General features: G+C 38.5%; 1 protein-coding gene across 1 annotated transcript in view; it reads right to left on the bottom strand.

Moving 5' to 3' along the window:
- The window catches only part of fbxo41 (F-box protein 41), a 70,442-nt gene extending 49,022 nt beyond the window's left edge, over nt 1–21,420 (bottom strand). The window contains exons 1-2 of the mRNA XM_067441151.1: nt 21,214–21,420; nt 1,188–2,175 (exon numbers count right to left, since the gene is read on the bottom strand). Of these exons, the coding sequence (XP_067297252.1) occupies nt 1,188–1,906 (719 nt within the window). The 5' untranslated portion in view covers nt 1,907–2,175; nt 21,214–21,420. The remainder of the gene's footprint in view (nt 1–1,187; nt 2,176–21,213) is intronic.
- Nucleotides 21,421–22,686: the final 1,266 nt, after the last annotated feature.

Genomic DNA, 22,686 nt, shown 5'->3' with positions numbered 1-22,686 from the left:
CTGCGTCTGCCTTAAACTAGCAAAAAAACACTTGCGTCGTGCCTGGCGTAGCAATGCACTGGATGTATGGTAGGGTAGTTCAACTAAATGGTGAACAAGCAATGTCATTGGCTGCAGGACCAGCAGAAACTAATCAGATTGTGCCATGTACTAATGATGTAATTGTTTGCAGAATGCATGTAAAGGACCCATCAGCCTGCACCATCCTTCTAGACTTTCATAACTGAATTAAATATTGCCGATATATATAAATATTACCGAAACCACTCCAAATATGGCAGTGAAATCTTACCATAACATGAACACGTATTTGTGAGTTTCAGCAGGAGCTGCTACAGAGGAATAAAGAAGGAAAGGTCGTGAGAATTCCATTATAACAGCAGAGGGGATTGTTGAAAGACACTGGCAATTAGAGGCTATAACCCATAGGGTGGAGTTCGGTTTGCATCAGCTCTTAAGAGAGAGGCAATAAAAACATCTGCAGCAGACCACAGGAGTGCAAACCTTCAGAAAACAGCATTAAATACAGAAGACTGATATTTCATTTGGAGTCTGGACTAATTCAGATTCGATACAGATCGCAGTTCACAACATTTGACGAGATGTCTGGAACACCTGCGAAATAATGCAAAAGTAGAGAGGAAAGAAATGCAAATACTGCTGAAGTGAGTGAAAGAGCAAACATCTTTTTGATCACATTTGATCAAATGAATCCTGCTTTGCAGAGCATAAGAGATTTTTTTATCATTATTGAATGAAAGTGTAGTGTTCTGCATTATGTTCGTAACCAGCTAAACTGTACAACTATTTGTTATGCCATTAAAACACAACTGAAACAGCCATGAACATGAAAAGTCTGCCAGAGAACAGATTAAATCTGACTGGAGACATACTACAGTGATGCTACAGTTGCTGGTTGTTAACTGTCTTGTTCAATTGCCTTGTCTAAATGAGGCTCACCTATGGAGCTGTCAAAAACGAATCTAGCATTTCTTCTTTTGTGAAAGTCCTGCTTGCTCCACAAAGTAAATTCAGTTTGAGAACCCTTGAGTGAATCAAGCATTCGAGCAAAAACGAGGTCCCAGCCGTCAAGCACATTTCTCAACATTTCTTGAAAAAAAAATCAACACCAATTTTTCTGAATGCAAGAGGTTAGTCATGAAACAAGATGGACGGCCGTAACTTACTGCTGTTTGTGTGAGAGCTCCTGCTCCTTATTAACCAGATCCTGCTTAAGGCTGGCCAGCATGTCCACCGACACGTCCACTTGCCGTGAAAGCTCTGTGGCCTTGTCCTCCAGGTCTTGCTTCTCCTGACCGAGCCTCTCGCTCTCCAGCTTTGCCTTTTCCAGCTCCGAGCTTTTCCTCTCCAGCTCCGCCTGCAGACGGCCAACACGCGCGGCGATCTTCTGCTCCACCTCCTCTGACAACTTCTCCAGCCTCTCGTCCAGCTCGAGCCTCTCAAATGCTCTAGCTTTCAACCGAGCCAAGCCCTCCTCATAAGCCGCCTCCACAGCACTAGCAGCCACGTTAGCGGCCACTGCCACAGCATTGTTTCCTGTGGAGGACAAGGCGTCGCCGGAGCTCATGGCTGTCTTCACCAGGATCTCACCCAGGGGAAACTCCACATTGGGCAGGTAGCAAGCAGTAGATGACGGGGCAAGGCCAAGCTCTTCGCCAGAGCAAGGCAGCTCGCGGTAGGGGAAACGAGATTCGGCAGCGAGGGCTCCGTCAGCCACTAGGGGGAGCAGCGCAGCAGCATCGCATACGCTGTTGGACTTGGACAGCACATACAGGGTCTCGTAGGTGTGGTTGTACTCCAGATGGGCGCGTAGAGAGGACAGACTTCGAAAGCGCTTGTGTTCCCCACAGCGAGGACAACGGTACGGCAGGTCCAAAGAGGCCATTCCACGATCCCGTGGCTGCCACGATGGAGCAATCTGCTCAAGCCACCAAACGCTGCCAAGAGCAAGCAGGGACAGCGGCCGGGCACCACAGAGGAGCACTCATCTCAGAACCGCTAGGTTTGCTACAGGCTGAGCGAGGAACAGGGGATCATCACACATGCTCCTTCTGAGTCACAAGTTGTTGAATTAGTTCTTCAGTAAGGTCTTGACTGCAGTTAGGCCTCTTTCTGGCACTTAATCTGTCTTCCTCAGGGTCCAAACCTTTTGTCCTAGTAAAAGAGGGGAAAAAGAACAACACAAAAAAAGAACAAATATTAACTAGGTATGCATACAGTAAGTATTTTGTCATATAAAGCAATAAAGGACTCATTTATTTAGTGTAAATTTACTGTATAGCGCTTTTCACAATACAAGTTTTTAAATCAGCTTATCAGAAATATAGTTAACATATGGCAATAATATAAACAATCAAGACATTTGCTTTATAATACGTATCGCTTTTTGTGAAACCATATACACGCTTCCAAATTATTATTATTATTATTATTTTTTCAGTGATGCAATAGAAGAACCATTTTTGGTTCCCCAAAGAACCTTTCAGTAAACAATTCCTAAAAAAAAAATGTCTTAGTGTGAATAACATTAAAAAAAAAAACGTTTTCAGTATATAGAATATTTCAGTATATTTCAGTATATATACAGTATATAGTATATAGATTTCAGTATATTTCAGTATATGTGCAATGGAAAGGTTCCACTGATGTTAAAGGGATAGTTCAACCAAAAATGAAAATATGATGTTTATCTGCTTAAAGAGTTAGTTCACCCAAAAATGAAATTGATGTCATTAATGACTCACCCTAATGTCGTTCCACACCCGCAAGTCCTCCATTCATCTTCGGAACACAGTTTAAGATATTTTATATTTAGTCCGAGAGAGTGTAGTGTAGACACTATACTGTCCTTAGCCCTGGACTATCCATGTCCAGAAAGGGAATAAAAACATCATCAAAGTAGTCCATATGTGACATCAGTTTGTTAATTAGAATCTCTTGAAGCATCGAAAATACATTTTGATCCAAAAAAAATAACAAAAACTACGAATTTGTTCAGCATTGTCTTCTCTTCCGCGTTTGTTTTCAAACCTCAAATAAAGATTCAAATGAAACGGTTATGAATCAGCGTATTGATTCATGATTCAGACCGCCAATGTCACGTGATTTCAGCAGTTTGGCAGTTTGACACACAATCCGAATCATTAATCAATAAGCTGATTCATAACCGTTTGAATCTTTATTTGGGGATTGGAAACAAACGTGGAAGAGAAGACAGTGCTGAATAATTTTTTGTTATTTTTGGACCAAAATGTATTTTAGATGCTTCAAGAGATTGTAATTAACTAACTGATGTCGCATATGCACTACTTTGATGATGTTTTTATTCCCTCTCTGGACATGGACAGTATAGTGTGCATACACATGGATACGCTCTCAGACTAAATATAAAATATCTAAAACTGTGTTCTGAAGATGAACGGAGGTCTTACAGGTGTGGAACGACATTAGGGTGAGTCATTAATTAAATAAATTTCATTTTTGGGTGAACTAACCCTTTAACCCCAGGGCATTCAAGATGTAGGTGTGTTTTTTTCTTCAGTAGAACACAAATGACGATTTTTAACTCCAACTGTTGCTCGTATAATGCATGTCAATAGGATCTAATTAAAATAAACATAGTAGATAAACATAAAATTTTAATTTTTGGGTGAATTATCCCTTTAAAGGTTCTTCATGAAGCCTAGGCTTGCTGCCAGTGTTACAGTGTTTGGTCATACACAAATACATTACAGCCACAGCTGTCGTTTTTTATACAAATAAAATCCAGGTTTAGCTGATCAACGGATGCTACGATAATTAAATGAAAGTGTCTGCTCTGCTCCATACAGCATGAGCTGCAGAGTTGCAGCAAAAGTCTGATTTCGCTCATCCCGTGATGAGAGTAGGGAGAGATGAGATGATTGACAGGACGATGATGAAAGATTTGGTCCGAGCAGGATCCAAACCGTGGTCTCCGGTGTGGGAGGTAGCTGTGCTAACAAGGACGCTAGGGACTGGCCAGGGGAGTGTTACACTCACAGCTCTTCCTACGTCTGTTACTCTAGCACTCCAACCCTGGTGTTATCGGTAAGACTGGTGTTGTCGCAAGTTTATTTACTCACTGAGACATCCCTAATGGAGCCATCAATGCCAAAAAAGAACCTTTGTAAGAGAGTATTTGTAGCAATTACAAGTTGTTAATTCATTATGGAGGCCTGAAAGGTACGAAATTTTGTGTAGTGATAAATCCAAATTATGTTTGCTTGCAGATAAAACTGGATATATTCTTAATAATAATAATAATAATTTGTCCGATTTATATAGCGCTTTTCAAGGCTCTCAAAGCACTTTACATTGAAGGGGGGAATCTCCTTAAACCACCACCAATGTGCTGCATCCACCTGGATGATGCGACGGCAGCCATATTGCTCAAGAACGCTCACCAAACACCAGCTGATTGGTGGAGAAGAGACCGAGTGATGAAGCCAATCAGAATATGGGAATGATTAGGAGGCCATAATGGACAGGGGCCAATGGCAAATTTGGCCAGGATGGCGCGGTTACACCCCTACTCTTTTTCCGAAGAACATCATGTGATTTGTAATGACCACGGAGAGTCAGGACCTCGGTTTAACGTCTCATCCGAAGGACAGTGCTCTTTGACAGTATAGTGTCCCCATCACTATAGTGGGGTGTTAGGACCCACACAGACCACAGGGTGAGTTACTGACTGGGCTCAGCCCTGCTTTGCTTCAGTGGGAAACCAGTCTTGGCTACAGGGTGATATGGCTGCTGGATAATTCTTAAATTTACATTTAATAATTTAGCAGACGCTTTTATCCAAAGCGACTTACAAAAAAGGGGAGAGCAATAGGAGCAACGAAACAAACAAGGCCAACAACCTGTAAGAAGTCTCAATTAATTAGCACAGTACACAATTTTTTTTTTTTTTTTTTTTTTTTTTTTTATAGCCATCTACAATAGCCACCTACAACAAAAACTCACGTATGCAAAATACAGAACACTGGATTTAGATAGCAATGATAACAACCCATTAGGACTAAGGCTGTTGCCCCAGCTGTTGTCGTTAATGCAGATTCAGTGGCCCAATGGGTTGATTTTGTATGGCATTCTAGCTAAACGCGCAGCAATAGCCATCTACAACAAAAACTTACATACGCAAAATACAGAACACTGGATTTTGATAGCTATGATAACTATGTAACACACCCGCCTGAAGGCGCAAATCCGGATGAGAGACGTAGATATGATCCCGGAGTGTACGCTTTTGGTCGTTGCTGTGGTGATCAGTAAGTGCTATTCTGTATTGGTCAGGTGCAATTGGAAAAGATGTGTCTTAAGATGTTTTTTAAAAATGGCTACAGACTCGGCAGCACGAATTGAGATCGGCAGGTCATTTCACCAGGTGGGAACGGTCCAGGAAAATGTCCGCGAGAGCGATTTCATGCCTCTTAGGGAAAGAACCACGAGGCGCCGCTCACTCGCAGAACGCAAGCTTCTGGAGTGTGTGTAAGTCTGAATAGGATCAAGTGGACAGGTAGTAGGGTGATTGGAAAGGATGAGTTTAGAAATATCTGCCTCGGAGAGCGGAGAGAAGGGTGGAAGCGTGTTCGTGTTAGTTGTAGAGATGTGCATTTCAGTTTGTGATGAGGAGAACTGTTTGCTGATGAGAGATGTTTTGTTTGTGAAAAATGATGCAAAGTCATCAGCTGTAAGAGTTGATGAAGGAGGGGGAGGAGGAGGACAAAGGAGAGAGGAGAATGTTTTAAAGAGTTTGCGAGAGGCAGAGCATTTGTTGATTTTGTTGTGGTAGTATGTTGTTTTAGCAGTGGAGACATTTGTAGAGAAAGAAGAGAGAAGAGACTGATACAAGGTAAGGTCAGTATAGTTTTTAGATTTCCGCCATTTCCTCTCTGCCGCCCTGAGTCCAGAGCGATGTTCACGGAGAACATCAGACAGCCAGGGGGCAGATGGGGTGGGGCGGGCTGGTCTGGATGAAAGGGGGCAAATAATTGCTCGATAATTCTTATCGAGCAATAAATTACGAATACAAATGTAGGCCTACTATGAACTAAATATAAACGTATAGACCTAGGTCTGTGTGCCCAGCCTGAAGTCGTCATACTCAGTTCTAGTCAGAATATGATTCTGATACTGCTCTATTGGGCTGTAACACACTATGGGGTGTGTTTTAACTGTACCAGGAAAGACCTCAATTGGATAGACCTACAACCAATCAGAGCGGGTTGTTTTCCATGTCCGCGGGTTGAAGCAACCTCAATTATGTGATATATAGACCCAAGAATGCACATTTTAGCGGGCAACCGTAAAAAAATAACACACATTTTACCCACCAAATGCCGGGGTAATTTCCATTACTCTGCATGCATAAAGTAGCAAAATTAAATTAACAGTGCAGAAGTGAACAGTGGCAAATAAAGCATGAGTTTAGTAGTTCACAATTAAGTTAGCTAATCTCAGGAACTGAGAATGGACTCGCATAGAGCTGATTTTGGCTGAATATGCATTTCTATGCACTAATGGAAATTAACTCTGTCTGGGCCTCTATCAAGGAAGTATACTGTACTTGTCAATATGGCATACAACAAGGTCATTACTCACTGTATTGTTTGGCAATTATAGCTCAAGGAACAATCTCTTAACAACACTGAAACGGACAAGGAGGCAACTTTTGCTTGAAAATAATGGTAGTAGTTCACATGCTATAATAGTTCATTTAACCATTCCCAAAGAGACCCTTCATCAACATAAAACAAGTCTAAAAGCGTAATGAATCCCCATTAGTGTTCCCCAGTCTTCTCTACTGTTCCCTTTTCATTCCCACAGTATTGCGAACAATGTAGATAAGAATGGGAATGAAATGAAATGATGAGCATTTATTCAGCACACATGATCCTGAAATGAATTTCAGCCAAGGCTCCAGTGAAAGAGAAAGTCATAAATTAATTCATCTGGGGATTAGACAAGCACAATTCCCTAAAATTAATCCAAGATACTGAATCAAATAATCTTCCCTGGCAGGTCATGAGCAGTGCATTAAACAAGCAATATCATAAAGTATAATGGCCACAGCTAAACTCTCCAGCAATCTTGGCACCAGAAGTTTATTTGTCATTTGTGTTCTTAATAGGAATTCTTCATTATTTTTAAAAAAGGAAAAAAAGAAATGCATGAGCAGTCGTTCATAACCAAAGAAAGAAAAATTAGCAATGATACAATATAATTATATATATATAAATAGTTATATATATATACTATATATATAACTATTTATAAAAATTAGAGATGTCCTAATTGCAATTTCCTTTGGCCAAAAACAAAAAGCTACTTTTTTTCAATGCAAAATTGTATTTTCATATAAAAACCACAAGTAAAAATAAATAAAAAAAGAACAAATAACAAGTTGCAAACAACAGCATATAAACAGCTTATAAAAATAAACAGCTTTTAGTTTTTTAGGTGGGTCTAAACAGTAGGTTATTATTCAGGTAAGAAATACTGCAGAAATGAATCAAATGTAGAATAACATTTTATAGAAATTAAAAACAGATTAAGGCTTCCAGTAATAGTGATGAAACGTATTCAAACAAGAGCAGAGAGTGATGTATTTTGTTCAATGATTAAAGGGATAGTTCACCCAAAAATGAAAATTAGCCTATGATTTACTCACCCTCAAGTCATCAGGTGTGTATGACATTCTTCTTTCAGACAATCTGAGTTATATTAAAAAAAAAGTCCTGGCTAATCCAAGCTTTATAATGGCAGGGATTGTTGCTCTGTTTTTGAAGTCCATAAAAAATGCATCTGTCTGTCAAATAATGACCTCCAGATGGCTCCAGGAGGTTAATAAATGCCTTTATAAGTGAACTGATGCGTTTGTGTAAGAAAAATATCCATATTTAAAACGTTATAAAGTAACAATTTGGCCGATAGCCTTCCGTATTCCGTTTATGCAAAAGTGCTGAAAGTGCCTCAAAGTTCAGTTCAAAGGCTTATGCTACCAGGTACGCAACGTCATCTTGAAGTCCGAGAAGGCACTTTCAACACTTTTCCATGGAAGGCGATCGGCCTGAACTTTAATACAAAAAAGTTTTAAATATGGATATTGTTCTTACACAAATGAAACAATTTGCTTCAAAAGACCTAACCTCCCAGAGCCATGTAGAGCATTTTGTTTGACAGACAGATGCATTTTTATGGACTTCAAAAACAGAGCAAAAATCTCTGCCAATATAAAGCTTGGATTAACCAGGACTTTTTTTTATATATAACTGTGATTGTATTCATCTGAAATGTCATATACACCTAGGATGACTTTCATTTTGGGGTGAACTATCCCTTTAACCTGACAGACAGCAGCTCGTTTATTAGTCACTTTAAGAGCTTATGCAGAGATCCAATATACTAGCTGTGTCTCATTTCAGAAGGCTGCGTCCTCCGGAGGTCGCATTCGAAGGCTGCATACGTCATATGGCTGTCTCATTTCAAAAAAGTGAGAAGGACACTCCAAATGCGACCTTTGAATGCGCCCTACTTTCAGGAATTTGGAGTGTGCATGAGGTGTATCCTTCACGGCTGGACAATTCTTTGCGTCGTCGTTAAGAACCGTCATATTTTTTTATATTATATGAAAAAACGGCACCACCGCCAGATATACATGCAAGCGTAGGTGTGGTGTTTAAATTAAGTAGTTCTAGCTTTTTTTTTTTTTTTTTTTAAAGCTCTATTTCCTCAAACAGATAGTTGTGGTAAACAGGATTAAAACTGTTTAGTGCATTTTAAACGTTTAGAACAGTACATTGCAGTCAAGACAAGAAACATTTCATAGTCATTTTCAAGTTATAAATAATTTTCATTCATATAACTGCCGTGAGAGCACAACGAGGCTCAACGTGTTGGCATTGCAACGTGATACTTCCTGCCTGTGTGTCCTACGAAGGAGGTCTCGTTTAATTCTGATTGAGGACACTCCGTATACTGCATCCTACACAGGACGTGTCCTCCGGAGGACGCAGCCTTCGAAATTTCATGAAATGAGACACAGCTAGAGTTATACAACATGCGTTATTTTTCTCAACTATTTACGTTCCAAAACTGACTGTTTAACTAAATACTCTCCAAGACCTAATTTTGTGTTTATTTGACCGTTTATGTGCAGTAAGCCATTCATCTTGGTTCTTGCGACTCACAAACTGATTGAGAGGTGGCTTTATGTTAAAGGCACTTACATAGATCAGTGGTGCAAGCGCTTTTGGTATTATAGATTAATAAATTAATTATGCACAACACAAGATGTATTTAAACTGCGAATGAGTTGAGTGAGAGGAGGCAGTTGTGTGTCACTTTGCTGTCAGAGAGAAGAGAGCGAGAGCTCAGAATAGGAAAGATGAGATGAGTATAGATAAAATCAGCTGATTCCGGTCCCTTGCCGGTTGATCGGTGCATCTCAAATAAAAATATATAATACACTTCCTATAACCAAAAAAGTTACTGTTTGGATTTAAATTGGCAAATGCTTAAGAGTAAATGATTGGAATATTAATGCAGTGATTTGTATGTTTCTACATGTTCTATGTTTGACAACAGTTCTTCTTACCCTAACTGATGGAGTGTGTAGCTTTTCATTTCTTAAACAACCACGTAGGAAGACACATCATAGCCATATTCCAGGATGACAATGTCAAGATGCATCAGGCTCAAACTGTGAAAGAATGTTTCCTAGGGAGTATAAGGAATCATTTTCACACATGAATTGGCACCTCTGAGTCCAGACCTTAAATTCATTGAAAGACTTTGGGATGTACTGGAGGAGACTTGACAAAGTGTTGGACTCTTGCATTGTCAGTACAAGTAACAATGCTGAAAATTCAGCTTTGTCATCACAGGAATAGAAGACCAGACGGACTAGAGAGTAGGGCTGCACAGTATTTCAAAATTATTGAAATATTGCAAATGTACATATCACGATATGCATAACGCAACTGCACGCAATATCTGACTGATTGTAATAGGCTACTTCAGCATTTTGAAAAGTGTACGTTTTAAGCCAACCACCCTTAGTTCAGAAGACTTTGTTAGCCTGGATGTTCTTGATGTTAAGTTTTAGGTTGATATAACTATATATTACCAAGTCAAGTAAAGCGTTTTTGGTATTAAAATATTGGCATTACATTTTTTGTTTGTTTACATTGATGTTAAACTCATATTGTCAGATTTGTGACAAATTTTTGCTAAAACACCGCTGGTCACTTTCAGAAGTTGTAGCGATGCTTTCTTTCCCCAGAAAGAATGTGAAACACAGAAATGGTATCGTTCTTAGTTTTTAAATAATAAAAAATATATATAAATAGATTTTACACACTAATAGTGATATCGTTTCGCATATCGAATATTGCATTTTTTAATAAGGTATTGCCTATCGCATTTTTCAATATCGCATAGCCCTACTAGAGAGATAAGAAAAGTTAATTTTATTATGAATTTTCATCAGACAACACCCTACTGACAAATAATTTTAAACCACCGATCTGATTTCCATTGTCCACAGGTAAAACCAGTAAAACACCATAGCCTGGTTTACTATTTAAGTGACCAGTGCATACTCCAGGAATTTAGTCTGAGGTAATAAATGGAGTGTGATTTCAGAAAAAGTGACATTGAGCTGAGCTGAGTTGACAGGACTATATCTTATTGCAGAAAAAGTGAAAGGAGGAAAACAAATCTGACAGCATGCTTAAGCAGTCATGTCAAAAGTAAACCTAGACCGCATCTGCTGTCCTTGGCTCCTTACCTTAGTGGTGTTTTTATCCCATGGGGTACAAAACATGGGCTCTTGCCTGAGGGTGCTTGCTGATTTAAGGGCATCATCATTATATAATCTATTGTGACGTGCGTTTTGAAGTGCTAAAATACATGAATCCTCGATCTGTGCAATCAGATGCATTATGTCAATGTCTTGATATGTCATTCTTTCAGGAGTGCATATCATTATTAGGTACTTGGTATCGTTCTTGGTCTGTCCCTATTGTGCCACAAATGATCTCTGTCTGGGTTTGTCTCTCTATTACCTCCTTCATCCTTTAGCTGAAGAGACAGAGAAAACCTTTTCATTACTAAGGGGGCTTGAAGACTCTCTCGTCTCAGATCTGTAATAGGGTAACAAAAGACTTTTGATTAAGGCCTTCTTAGCAAGCATTAGCAGCAAAAACAAAACTAAAACCATTAAAGGGCTCTTTAAACAGCAGCCGTTTAAGGCTGAGATATAGCCCGGTGCTATCAGAGGTTATGAAAGAGCGGCTACATCCCGATCAACATTCTTGCAATCAGCTCTGACCTTGATGTCAGAGAGCCGTTTGAATCTTGCAGATAAACTGCAGCTTTCAAGATGGAGGTCCATTGTTGCCAAGGATACAAGCTCAGAATGTGAAGCACAGTAATAAATGGATACAAACAAGCCAGCCAGTAATGATGAAACCTCAGAGAGAGGTAATAAGGAAAGCAGGATGGGGCGGGTAAGTCAAAGAATGCAGGACAAATGCTGGAATGAACTGAGAATAGAGTAAATGACAGTGGTTTAGGTTTTTGTTGAGATGGCCAGATGCATAGAACTCAAAGAAAATATGTTGCAATCACTGAAAGAATGAGAATACAGTGAATAAATAAATAGAGACTATGGTGTGTTCACACTTGTAGTCCGATTCTCGTGGGTCATTTGGTTTGGAGCAAAAAAGAAAATTGTACATTTAGTCCTGGATCGATTAGCGTTATGTCATTTTTAACTCTGCACCTAAAAATACACACACACACACACACACACACACAAATTTCTTATGTAAACGTAACTTACTGAACATCTAAAACAATACTGTGTGCTGTGCTAAATGCGCTCGTCGTTCGTGCTTACTGTATATATGATGGTATATATGGTATATTCATCATATATGTAATGGAGAACTAATATGTAATAGAGAACGTTTTAATCAAACCACATGCGTAAAAGTGTAAAAACACCCTTAAACGTAAAATGTAAAAATGCTAATAACTTAATACAGTATAATATTTTAGTTCACATTTACAATGACAAATGCGTTTATTTTATTTTAATTTATTTAGAAAAAATATAAAAATACTGGATATCAGTGCATCTCTGATTTTCAAGGCAGAAATGCAGTTTGTTTATGTTCCTGCTTAATGTTACACTACATGATATGTCCAAAATTACCCCCTTATACTATAGCCCTAAATAGGGCACTATTTGAAGGGATAGCCATTTGTATCGAGTGCACTCATTCAATCCCATAATGCACCGCAATAACGAGTGTACAACTGTTGTGCGCTCAGTGGCTAGACAATACCCATAATGCATTGTGAGAGTTGCATGCCGAATTAATTCCTGCATCTGACCAGAAGATGTGCACGCAGAGGAATCATCCAATATCTGCTCCAATGTGGCTACAGTGTAATATCATACAGATACAGTGGGTACGGAAAGTATTCAGACCCCCTTAAATTTTTCAATCTGTGTTATATTGTAGCCATTTGCTTCAATCATTAAAGTTCTTTTTTCTTTTCTTCTTTTCTAATGTACAAACAGCACCCAATATTGACAGAAAAACACAGAATTGTTGAGATTTTTGCAGATTGATTAAAAAAGAAAAACTGAAATATCACATGGCCCTAATTCAGCCCCTTTGCTTAGTTTTTAGCAGAAGCACTCTTTTGATCTAATACAGCCATTAAGTCTTTTTGGGAAAGATTCAAGTTTTTCACACCTGGATTTGGGGATCCTCTGCCATTCTCTGCAGATCCTCTCTATTTCTGTCAGGTTGGATGGTAACGTTGATGGACAGCCATTTTCAGGTCTCTCCAGAGATGCTCAATTGGGTTTAACTCAGGGCTCTGGCTGGGTCATTCAAGAACACTCACAGAGTTGTTGTGAAGCCACTACTTTGTTATTTTATCTGTGTGCTTATTGTCATTGTCTTGTTGGAAGGTGAACCTTCAGCCCAGTCTGAGGTCTTGAGCACTCTGGAGAAGGTTTTCGTCCAGGGTATCCCTGTACTTGGCCACATTCATCAATCCCTTGATTGCAACCAGACATCCTGTCCCTGCAGCTGTAAAACACCCCCACAGCATGATGCTGCCACCACCATGCTTCACTGCTGGGACTGTATTGGACAGGTGATGACCAGTGCCTGGTTTTCTCCACACATACCGCTTAGAAATAAGGCCAAAAAGTTTTATCTTGGTCTCATCAGACCAGAGAATCTTTTTTCTCACCATCTTGGATTCTTCAGGTGCTTTTTGAACAAACACCATGCGGGCTTTCATAAGTCTTGCACTGAAGAGAGGCTTCCAACAGGCAACTCTGCCATAAAGCCCCGACTGGTGGAGGGCTGCAGTGAAGGTAGACTTTCTACAACTTTATCCCATCTCCTGGTTGCATCTCTGGAGCTCAGCCAAAGTGATCTTTGGGTTCTTCTTTACCTCTCTCACCAAGACTCTTCCCCCCGATAGCTCAGTTTGGCTGGACGGCCAGCTCTAGGAAGGGTTCTGGTTACCAAACGTCTTCCATTTAAGGATTATGGAGGCCACTGTGTTTTCTCTGAGGTCTTCAGGCATTTCCTTTGAACTCATGACTCATGATATGTGGCTATCCTAATCAAGTCCATCAGTATAATCAAACACAGCTGGACTCAAATGAAGGTGTAAAACCATCTCAAGGATGATCAGAAGAAATGGACAGCACCTGAGTTAAATCACAGCAAAGGGTCTGAATACTTAGGACCATGTGATGTTGCAGTTTTGCTTTTTTATTATATCTGCAAAAAATGTCAACAATTCTGTATTTTCTGCACTGTAAAAAAAAATGTTGGTTTTTGTTGGTTTAACTTAAAAAATTATGTTTGCCTTAAAATTTTGAGTTTATTGAAATTAAAAATTTGAGTTGATACAATGAAGGAAATTTGTTTAATAAATAGAAACTCAAAATATTTTTGTATCTGAACCACATAAAAATTTTTGATAAATCATGAAAATAGCACTATTTGGCACGGCTAGGATTGGATATGATTTGCATATTTAATGAGCTTCAGCTCCTATCATATCTATTCCCTTGTCAGTTCAATTCACACGAGGGAGAGATTGTTTTGAAAGCAGCAACCGGGATGAATCTCTCACAGGGCTCGTAAACATCTTTTTTAAACAAACACAATGATTTATTTCTCATCCATCCGCAATTGATTGGATTACATGGCCTGCATGATCTGTGGATATAAGTATGAACACACACACACACACACCTGTGCATGCCCAGATCAAGAAAATATTATTTCTGCCGACAAGTGCAAGTTATGGTATTCCTGTTGGATCCAATATAGAAGGCTCAACATTGTATCTGCAAATCCAGCACTTGAGACGTGCTGGATTGAAATGAAGCGAACACACAAATGTTCTTCTCCACGTGAGCTGGAACGTTATTAAAAGTAAATGTAGTATCACACATTCCTAATATTAGGATTCAAAGGAAGCTTATGCAGCGACTGTTCTTCCACAATATGTTGCAATCTTCTTCAACTGCTGCTGGCTAGCGTGATCCGATGAGTCTGTGGGCGGGGCTACCGAATTACACGTGCTTATTCTTCTGTAAAGGTGGTGTTTCGCCACTAGATGACGTAATAATGCACACACAATCGTTTTCTGGGCCTTGTGTCTATAAAAGCTTTTCTTTGACTAACTAACTTCTCAATTCATCACCCCTTGATGATGATTTTAGCAAATGGCTGCAATATAACAAAAAGTGAAACATTTAAGGGGGTCTGAATACTTTCCGTACCCACTGTATAAATTCCTTTATTTATCTACATTTTTAGAGATATTTTCCATGATTCAAGTTCAAACTAAATCTTTTCATACCTACTGGAGCTGGAAGACTGCTAAATTTCACATTATTATTAAACATTTATAGGGGGCGATTTCAGACACAGTGTTTGTCTTCCAACAAATTAAAGTAGTAGTAGTAGTATTTAATCCGACAAATCTAAATTTAATTGACTCTCTTGCTCATGTTTAATAAACAAAGCACATTGACTGGAAGTGACTAAAGGAAAGCCATAAAAAGGTGCCGTCTAAATCATCAGGGAAATTTTTAGTGTTCTAAATGGCGTCATCATTCATAATTTTTAATTTGTGGATGGAAAAAATTGCCTTTTGCATCAACTGGTTGAGACCTTTTTTTAACTGAAAGGTTCATTCATATGCAAATTACGTGTCCACATCATTAGGCATTATTATAACAGGTCATGGTGAGTAATGTTCTCTGTATTTTTATGCCACATCAGTGCATTACATAATTTTCAGGATGAAATCTTTGAATTCTATTCATGGAATAGAAAGAGGCTTTGTACAAGCTGAATGCTGTCATTTCATCCTTTGAGGCAACACAATGACGTTTATTTATACATTTACTTTTTATGTCTAGGAAAATAAACAGTCAGATAATTGTAAGCCTACATATTATTCATATTATTAAGCCAAGAATAAAAAATGTTCTGATTCTTGTTACCTAAATGTATAATCCATGTATTTCACTTGCCAGTGAGTGACCTCTCTTTAACTGCTACATTGATTACTAATCACATTCTTGTCTCTGGAACTTCTGGTTTCTTCTCAGAGAGTAAAACCAGAAATGCTAGTATGATCACAGAAAACCCCTGTGACTTAACAGTAGTAGCCAAAACAGCCATGCAGTCCATTGTAGTTTGGATCACAAATCTAGTTCCAGCAAAAGAGTGGCAAGCAAATAACTCACTGCAACACAATTAGACTAGCATATTAACATTCAATAAATATACTGGTACACTTACATATGCTTTCTTAAAGGTAAACTATGTCACTTTTTTAATCAATACATCCAATCTATTCTTCTTCCAAAATGTGTTTTTGTATTGCCCTGATTAGTTGACAAGTGTTTAAACTTTATAGTGTTGGGTGGTTTTCGCGATAGATTGTATACATACGTCACTCACCCATGCATGTCTCATCATAGCTGTAAATAAAGAAAAAATTGCTCCGGCTACTTTGTCACAATGAGCGAGAAAGGTTGATATAGTGAGAATCACCCGTTATAAAAAATGCAGAACAGAGGAGCGTCTGCAAGCAATAAAAGAATGTGACAGAGCTCGTAATAAAACCAGAATCAACATTGGTCTGACTTTTTGGAGATGGCGAGAACTGAGGGATTGGAAATGTAAAAGCAATTTGGACTTTTGGAGATGGTGTTTTTATTTCTGGACAGGTGAGTAAGGTATTTTATTAAAGAGATAAATTGCCATACAAAGCTCTCTAACACATTTGATTGTAAAGCATTATCTATTGTGAAGGGTCATTTCAATATAAGTTGTTGTATTGCTGTGCTGGGTCTGTTAATGGGTATAGAAATTTCATCTAATTCCAGTTCCATCTAAACTGGTTATATCTATTTAGCCTAGTATAATGTTTTATGAGCAATATGATAATCTCTCTCTCTTTTTTTAGTTATGAGAAAGAACCATATTCAGCCGAAGCGCAACCAAAACAATGCTATTCCACAAAATGCATGCAGTTTTGCTTTTTAAACGCTAAAGGGTCAAAAGTTACATAGTAAACTTTTAAGAACCTATTTCTTGCATGGAAACTCAATCTTATAGTTTGTATAAAAATAAAAAATAAAACAACTCATCAAGCATTTTCATGGGGCCTAAAAGGGGTAGTTCACCCACAAATTAAAATTCTGTCCTCATTTACTCACCCTCAAGTTGTTCCAAACCTGTATGAGTTTCTTTCTTCTGCTGAACACAAAAGAAGATATTTTGAAGAATTTTTGTAACAAAGCAGATAGAGCAACCATTTTCTACTATAGCAGGGATAAAATACTGTGGTAGTCAATGGTTGCTCTATCTGCTTTGTTACAAACATCCTTCAAAATATCTTCATTTGTGTTCCAAAGATGAACAAAGGTCTTACGGGTTTGGAAAGACATGAGGCTGAGTAATTAATGACTTTGGGTGAACTAACCCTTTAAATGGAAAATTAAGATCAGTATGCAAATTTAGGGCACAAATTGTGTGTCTGAAATTCAATTTGCATAATACATTAATTCATAATACATATTCATGATGTTACTGTGCACAATTAATTTCATCAAAATCAAACAACTTGTTCTGCATCTGAAATTATTTTCTTGATATAGCGCCAATCTGGCTTATTTTTCAGATCAAATCAAACAATTCTCAATTAATAAAATCTAGTACCCGGAAATGCATTACAGAAGGGTGAATCGATCTCAAGTTGTCCAAAAAATAGTAACGTTGGTTGAGTAGCCATTTTTAATTTTCCAAATATTTTGGGAGGGATTACCTCTATGTATTGGTATTATGCAACCACCATTTTTTTTTTTTTTTTTTTTTATTAATCCTGGTTTAACCACAGCATATTTGTGTTATACAGACAATTACGGAAAAATCTCCGCTCAGGGTGGTCTTCTGAGCTCAATTGACTTTCAGTATCTTGAAATGGACTAAACCAGAGGTAAAACGAGTTGTCAATGCCAAGTATAGGCAAAAAGGTAATATAAGCTTGAGGTCACTGAAGGAATATAACATGAAGAAGAGCCAGATGGCATATTAGCAGGATCACAAGGACAATGCTAATGCTTTACGAAGCATGCAAAAATCTCACATAGTTGCCTCAACATAACTGAAGACAGAGAAGGCCAAGGCTTCTCAGGATGGCCGCTTCTAAAAGTTGAAGCCCCACTGGCGACAGACTTGTCTGGCTCCTATTGATCAATGGGATTTTACTGAGCCAATTACCCCTCATTACCCACAGCTCATCACATGCCACTAGTCTGGGAAGACATCCCAATAAAGCACTAGAGGCCCTCTCACACTTGCATTTCTATATCACTAGCTGATGCAGGCCAATCGATTTCACAATTATGTTATTTTCCATACAGGTTAGCAAACATTCACATCCACCGAGAGCACTGTTTGCTGTGGTTCAGTTGTTAGAAAGGACACACACTAAAATAACACATTTTTATTGGGTTAACAGAAGCAATTAACAAACATAACTACTGCATTATCTCACCTCTGTGTGTTTTCCATTTAGATATTTGAGTTTAATCACCATCAGTAGCCTGTGGTCAATCCTCTGTGCACTTTAAACACATTTGCACTGCTCTCTGAAGCAAACTGGAAAAATTGAGGGATTTCCCATTAAAATTATTTTCACTCAGACAAGAAAAAAATGTACAGTGTAGATTTGGTTGATTTGAACCGTTATGCAGATTTGTGGAGACATTGTGCAGTTCTGCTAAAACAATAATTATTCTATCATTTTTTTCAACAACTAAACTAATTGAATTGTGTCTGTCAGGCTCCCTAAGCAGCTAGCTAAATGGGGAAGAAATAAAATACTTGTATGACCTTTTTTTATATTTATTTACAATGATCTGATCAATGTGTGCACTAAATGCAGTGTAAAACGTTTTGTGTGATCTGATCACTGAAATGTTTGTGACCAAATGGCATTTGTAGAGTAAAAATGAATGTATCAAAGACCAACTGAACAATGCCCTACCCACCTGTCAATCAAAAACTGCGCTACAGAAATTGTTTTAAAATTTGTATAGGGCCAGCCTATACCGATACATGTGTAATTTGAAAGTACTCAAAGTCACTTTGGATAAGTCTTCCAACAAATCAGTAAATGCAATATTGGCAAAGATTTAATAGTATGTGATTAAATATGCACCGGTAAGAAAAGTTTGGCAGATACGAAAACGAATAATTCCTTTGAAAGCCGATAACTGATATATTAACCGATTAATCTAAATCTAGATATTTATATAAATGTTAAGTGCCTGTAGCCTGACAAGCCAGACCATGTTTGGTCTGGACACTCACCATAGACAGGGCTCAATCCGAGCGGCGGGATAAACGGTTGTCTTTCAAACTCCCTCTGCACGCGATAGGATAGCGCTACAACCAGTCAGAGCAACATGTGAAGCAGAGCTAGTTGACAGATTAAACATTCACCGTATCCGGTCGGCGCACACATCTTCCCTTTTTAAGAATGACTTCAGTGCCGTTCTTTGTTCTTTTCCCAGAGAAAAGCTTAACTCCAAGTCTTCCAGAGTTGCGGTCAAAGCTGATTCAAAAGGCCGCCGTTCGCCAGTTTCTGTGTTTACTAGTCGCACACAAGCGCAACTCTGCCGTCATTATATTAAGCCCCGCCCACCGCACAATGTGATTGGCCTGACCAGAGTTTGGCGTTTACAGCTCAGAAGTGTATTGAGAGTTGCTAGACGGCACTCGCGGCAGAAAAGATTTGCTGCCGCTAGGGTGCGTCTAGATTTCTAGGCTAAAGTGCCTGGTTACAAAAACAAAAATCCATGTCCAAAGCACACAATTAGAATGTTCTCATTATATTTTTATGTAGCCTATATGAAAAAAATTGCATCACGGCAAACAGTGTGCATCTGAAGTGTCTATATTAATAGGCTTTAATATATCGGGCAAATTTTCTTATCTGGCCGATAACGATAGAATTTAAAAGGAACATATTGGCCACTGATATGGTATCATTTGTGATATCAAAAAGTGTCTTTTTTTTGTATGTTACAGGACTAAACACATTTTTTACAGGACAATAACTGACCAAATGGCTCCCAGAAACCTTGCTTCATTCAACCAAAAATGACAGAAAGGTCTTATAAATGCTAAACAAGTTTTAGAATCGTTTTGTTAATTTTAGAAAGCAACGTGTTCCTTCAACTACAAGTTCCTCAACAGAACACATGAAATCTGAGAAAACGTGACTATACACAGGAGGTAAACAAACCAGTATTGGGTATGTTTGAGATCAATAGCAGATCAGACACAGGGGACCACCAATGTCTGAAGCTCCAAATAACAATATGTCTCATTGTCATTTCTCATTAACTCTTATTATCATCACGCAGTGCTAAAAGAGAGGCATTATTATTCTTACAGGTTTGGGACAACTTGAGGGTGACTAAATGGTGACAGAATTGCAAGTTTTTTTAACAGGAAACAACAGTATTGACAGGTAAAGTCAACTTTTTACAACCATGCATTTCAAGCTTAGCAGATGCAATATAAAAAAACTGAAATAAATTAGCATGAAGTGCTAATTAGCTAACAAAAACTTAGTCATAACTTTAGTATTTAATTTTAAAATGGAAGGCATTAATTAAACTTTATAAAAGTGTAAAAAATATTGTGGGCTGAATTTTCTTCATTTTATTTATTTATTTATTTTCAAATACATTTTCCACCATATAGGCTAATGAAACATTGCTACAGTAGCCTAATCAGTGTAATGTATTTAGGCGAAAATATCCATGCCAGTTATCAAAACAAAAGTAGGTAGGCATAAAACGCAATCATTATGAATGCAAACGGATTGGAAGTAAAACTGCAAAAACAAAATTGAATTAATGTAGGCTAATTGTAATTAGCCAACTACAAACTGTCCACACTATATGGAATCATCCAGAAAATGAAAAGGCCGGCGACATTATGGCCAGGTTTACGTAGACAGCTGAAAATGATGCCTAGTTAGGCAACTCGCTGGGTTTTGAGACACAACCTCTCATTTCACAGGGGATTTCTCCCTAAACAATCAGGATTGCGCTCCGTGTCATTGACAGCTGAAGCGGTCGTGGGCAAACATGTCATGTAAGATAAGGGTGGAGGCACTAAATAATCAGAAATGGAGCTCAGGTTCTCATTCTCTTGGGTACGTGGATGTGAGAAATGATACCGCATGCGGCTCTACCTCTTTTCATGTTAACTGTGGAGATGCCACATTTTATGAGACTAATAATAACAATGCCTAACGCAATTCAAGCATACCGGTCACGGGCGTATATTTGGAGGTATGTTACCTCCTCTGCAAATTCGAGCCCGACGGCGCAATCACCGTTCAACAGATTTTCACCATTTTTCTCCAATAACGTAGGCGAGTCGCGGTACAAACCAGTCTCCTCGAGCCCTTTGCATGACCGTCGCTTGCTAATGTCAACAATACCTTTGCCCAGAAACACGCCGTTCCCATTGTCACCATCCAAAACATGTTACATGTGTCAGAAAGTGTGCCTCTCACCTCGCAGATCTGTGCCCATTTTCCGCCCGTGCCCAGCAGCCGCCGCTCCAGCAGGATGACGTCACGAGCGCCACTCTCTGCAGCAGAAGACGAGCGCGAACACGCGTCGCGTAGCGCAGGGAAATAATAAAAAGGGGCGTGTGTGACGCTGACCGCAAAGAGCAGAATGCCCTACTTGTCCTGCCTGGAGTCGAGGTTTTAGGTGACTGTGATTCAGCTTTTCTGTTTAGCTGTGTAGCCTATTGAAAGATTTAATCGCGGATTGTTTTATTAGGCTGAAGATGAGGGTATAGCCTACGCCACACAGTGTGGCTGCATTTTATGTTTATTCAGTCGTCATATGTATGAGAGGTTTTGAACTTTTTAAAAGCAAACTCCCAATTGTCTTAAATATTATAGTTTCTTGCATAAATCTTTACTGTGTAGGCCTAAGGAAAATAGTAAATGTTATAGGCTATATGAAAACTAAATTAAATTTTGGCTAAAAATCAGATTATTCTAAATATTATCTGGACATTATCTTTTTTTAGATATCATTTGTTTTACCTTTGTAGTAAGTTGACAATGTCTTTTTTTATAAAAAACAAAAAGTAATGCTATAAAAAATATTAAGTATTGTGTTTGGGACAATGATAGGAAGAACCACTTATCACCACAATAAGCATATTCGTTTCAGTTTACATTTATTGGATAGCACACACCATTGCAATCCATAGTGTGGATATAGAAACTTGTTAGCCTATATATGCCATGGCTCTAGCAAACAATTATTCGTATTATTGTCCAGGACCGCTTTAAGGGATAATTCACTCAAAGATATAAATGAATAACGCTCATGTTATTCCATATGATTTTCACTTCCACAACAATCAATGAGGTCATGCTGCATTCATGTGCTCTCAGAATTATCGTAAATACGAGTTTCCTCCTAGGTAAAAACTGCACATGAACACCCTCGCATTTCAAAATTTGAATGGGATGAGCTAGTAATCACGGCTTCAGAAGTGGGAATTATCAAATTTTCGTGCATTACGCAGAATGTTTGAGCAAGACCCAATGAGGTTTATTCTTGTGTTACACTTTGAGCTACCCAGAGAACCAATGAGGTTCATTCTCCATTTAAACAGTTTGAGCTTCAAGGAGAACCAGTAAGGTTCATTCTTGTGTTACACAGCACTTTGAACAAAAACCAGTTAAGTTCGTTCTCATGTGTTGCACAGCATTTTGAGTTTCCACGAGAACCAATGAGGTTCATTCTTGTGTTAAACATGAAGCACTTTGAGCTACCGCTAGAACCAATGAGTTTCCATTCCCATTACACGCTACCAATGAGAAAAACATTGAGGTTCATTCTCGTGTGTTCTGCAGAACTTTTAAAGGCGGGGGTGGGGGGATGCTGTTTCATGCATACTGAGCTTTTTACACTGTTAAAGACTTGGATTCCCATCCTAAACATAGACAAAGTTTCAAAAA

This window comes from Pseudorasbora parva, chromosome 4 (genome assembly GCF_024679245.1).
Source record: "Pseudorasbora parva isolate DD20220531a chromosome 4, ASM2467924v1, whole genome shotgun sequence".
In the NCBI taxonomy this organism is placed as follows: Eukaryota; Metazoa; Chordata; class Actinopteri; order Cypriniformes; family Gobionidae; genus Pseudorasbora; species Pseudorasbora parva.
The sequence above is the reverse complement of the archived record's forward strand: the minus strand, read 5'-3'. Positions and strand labels throughout refer to the sequence as shown.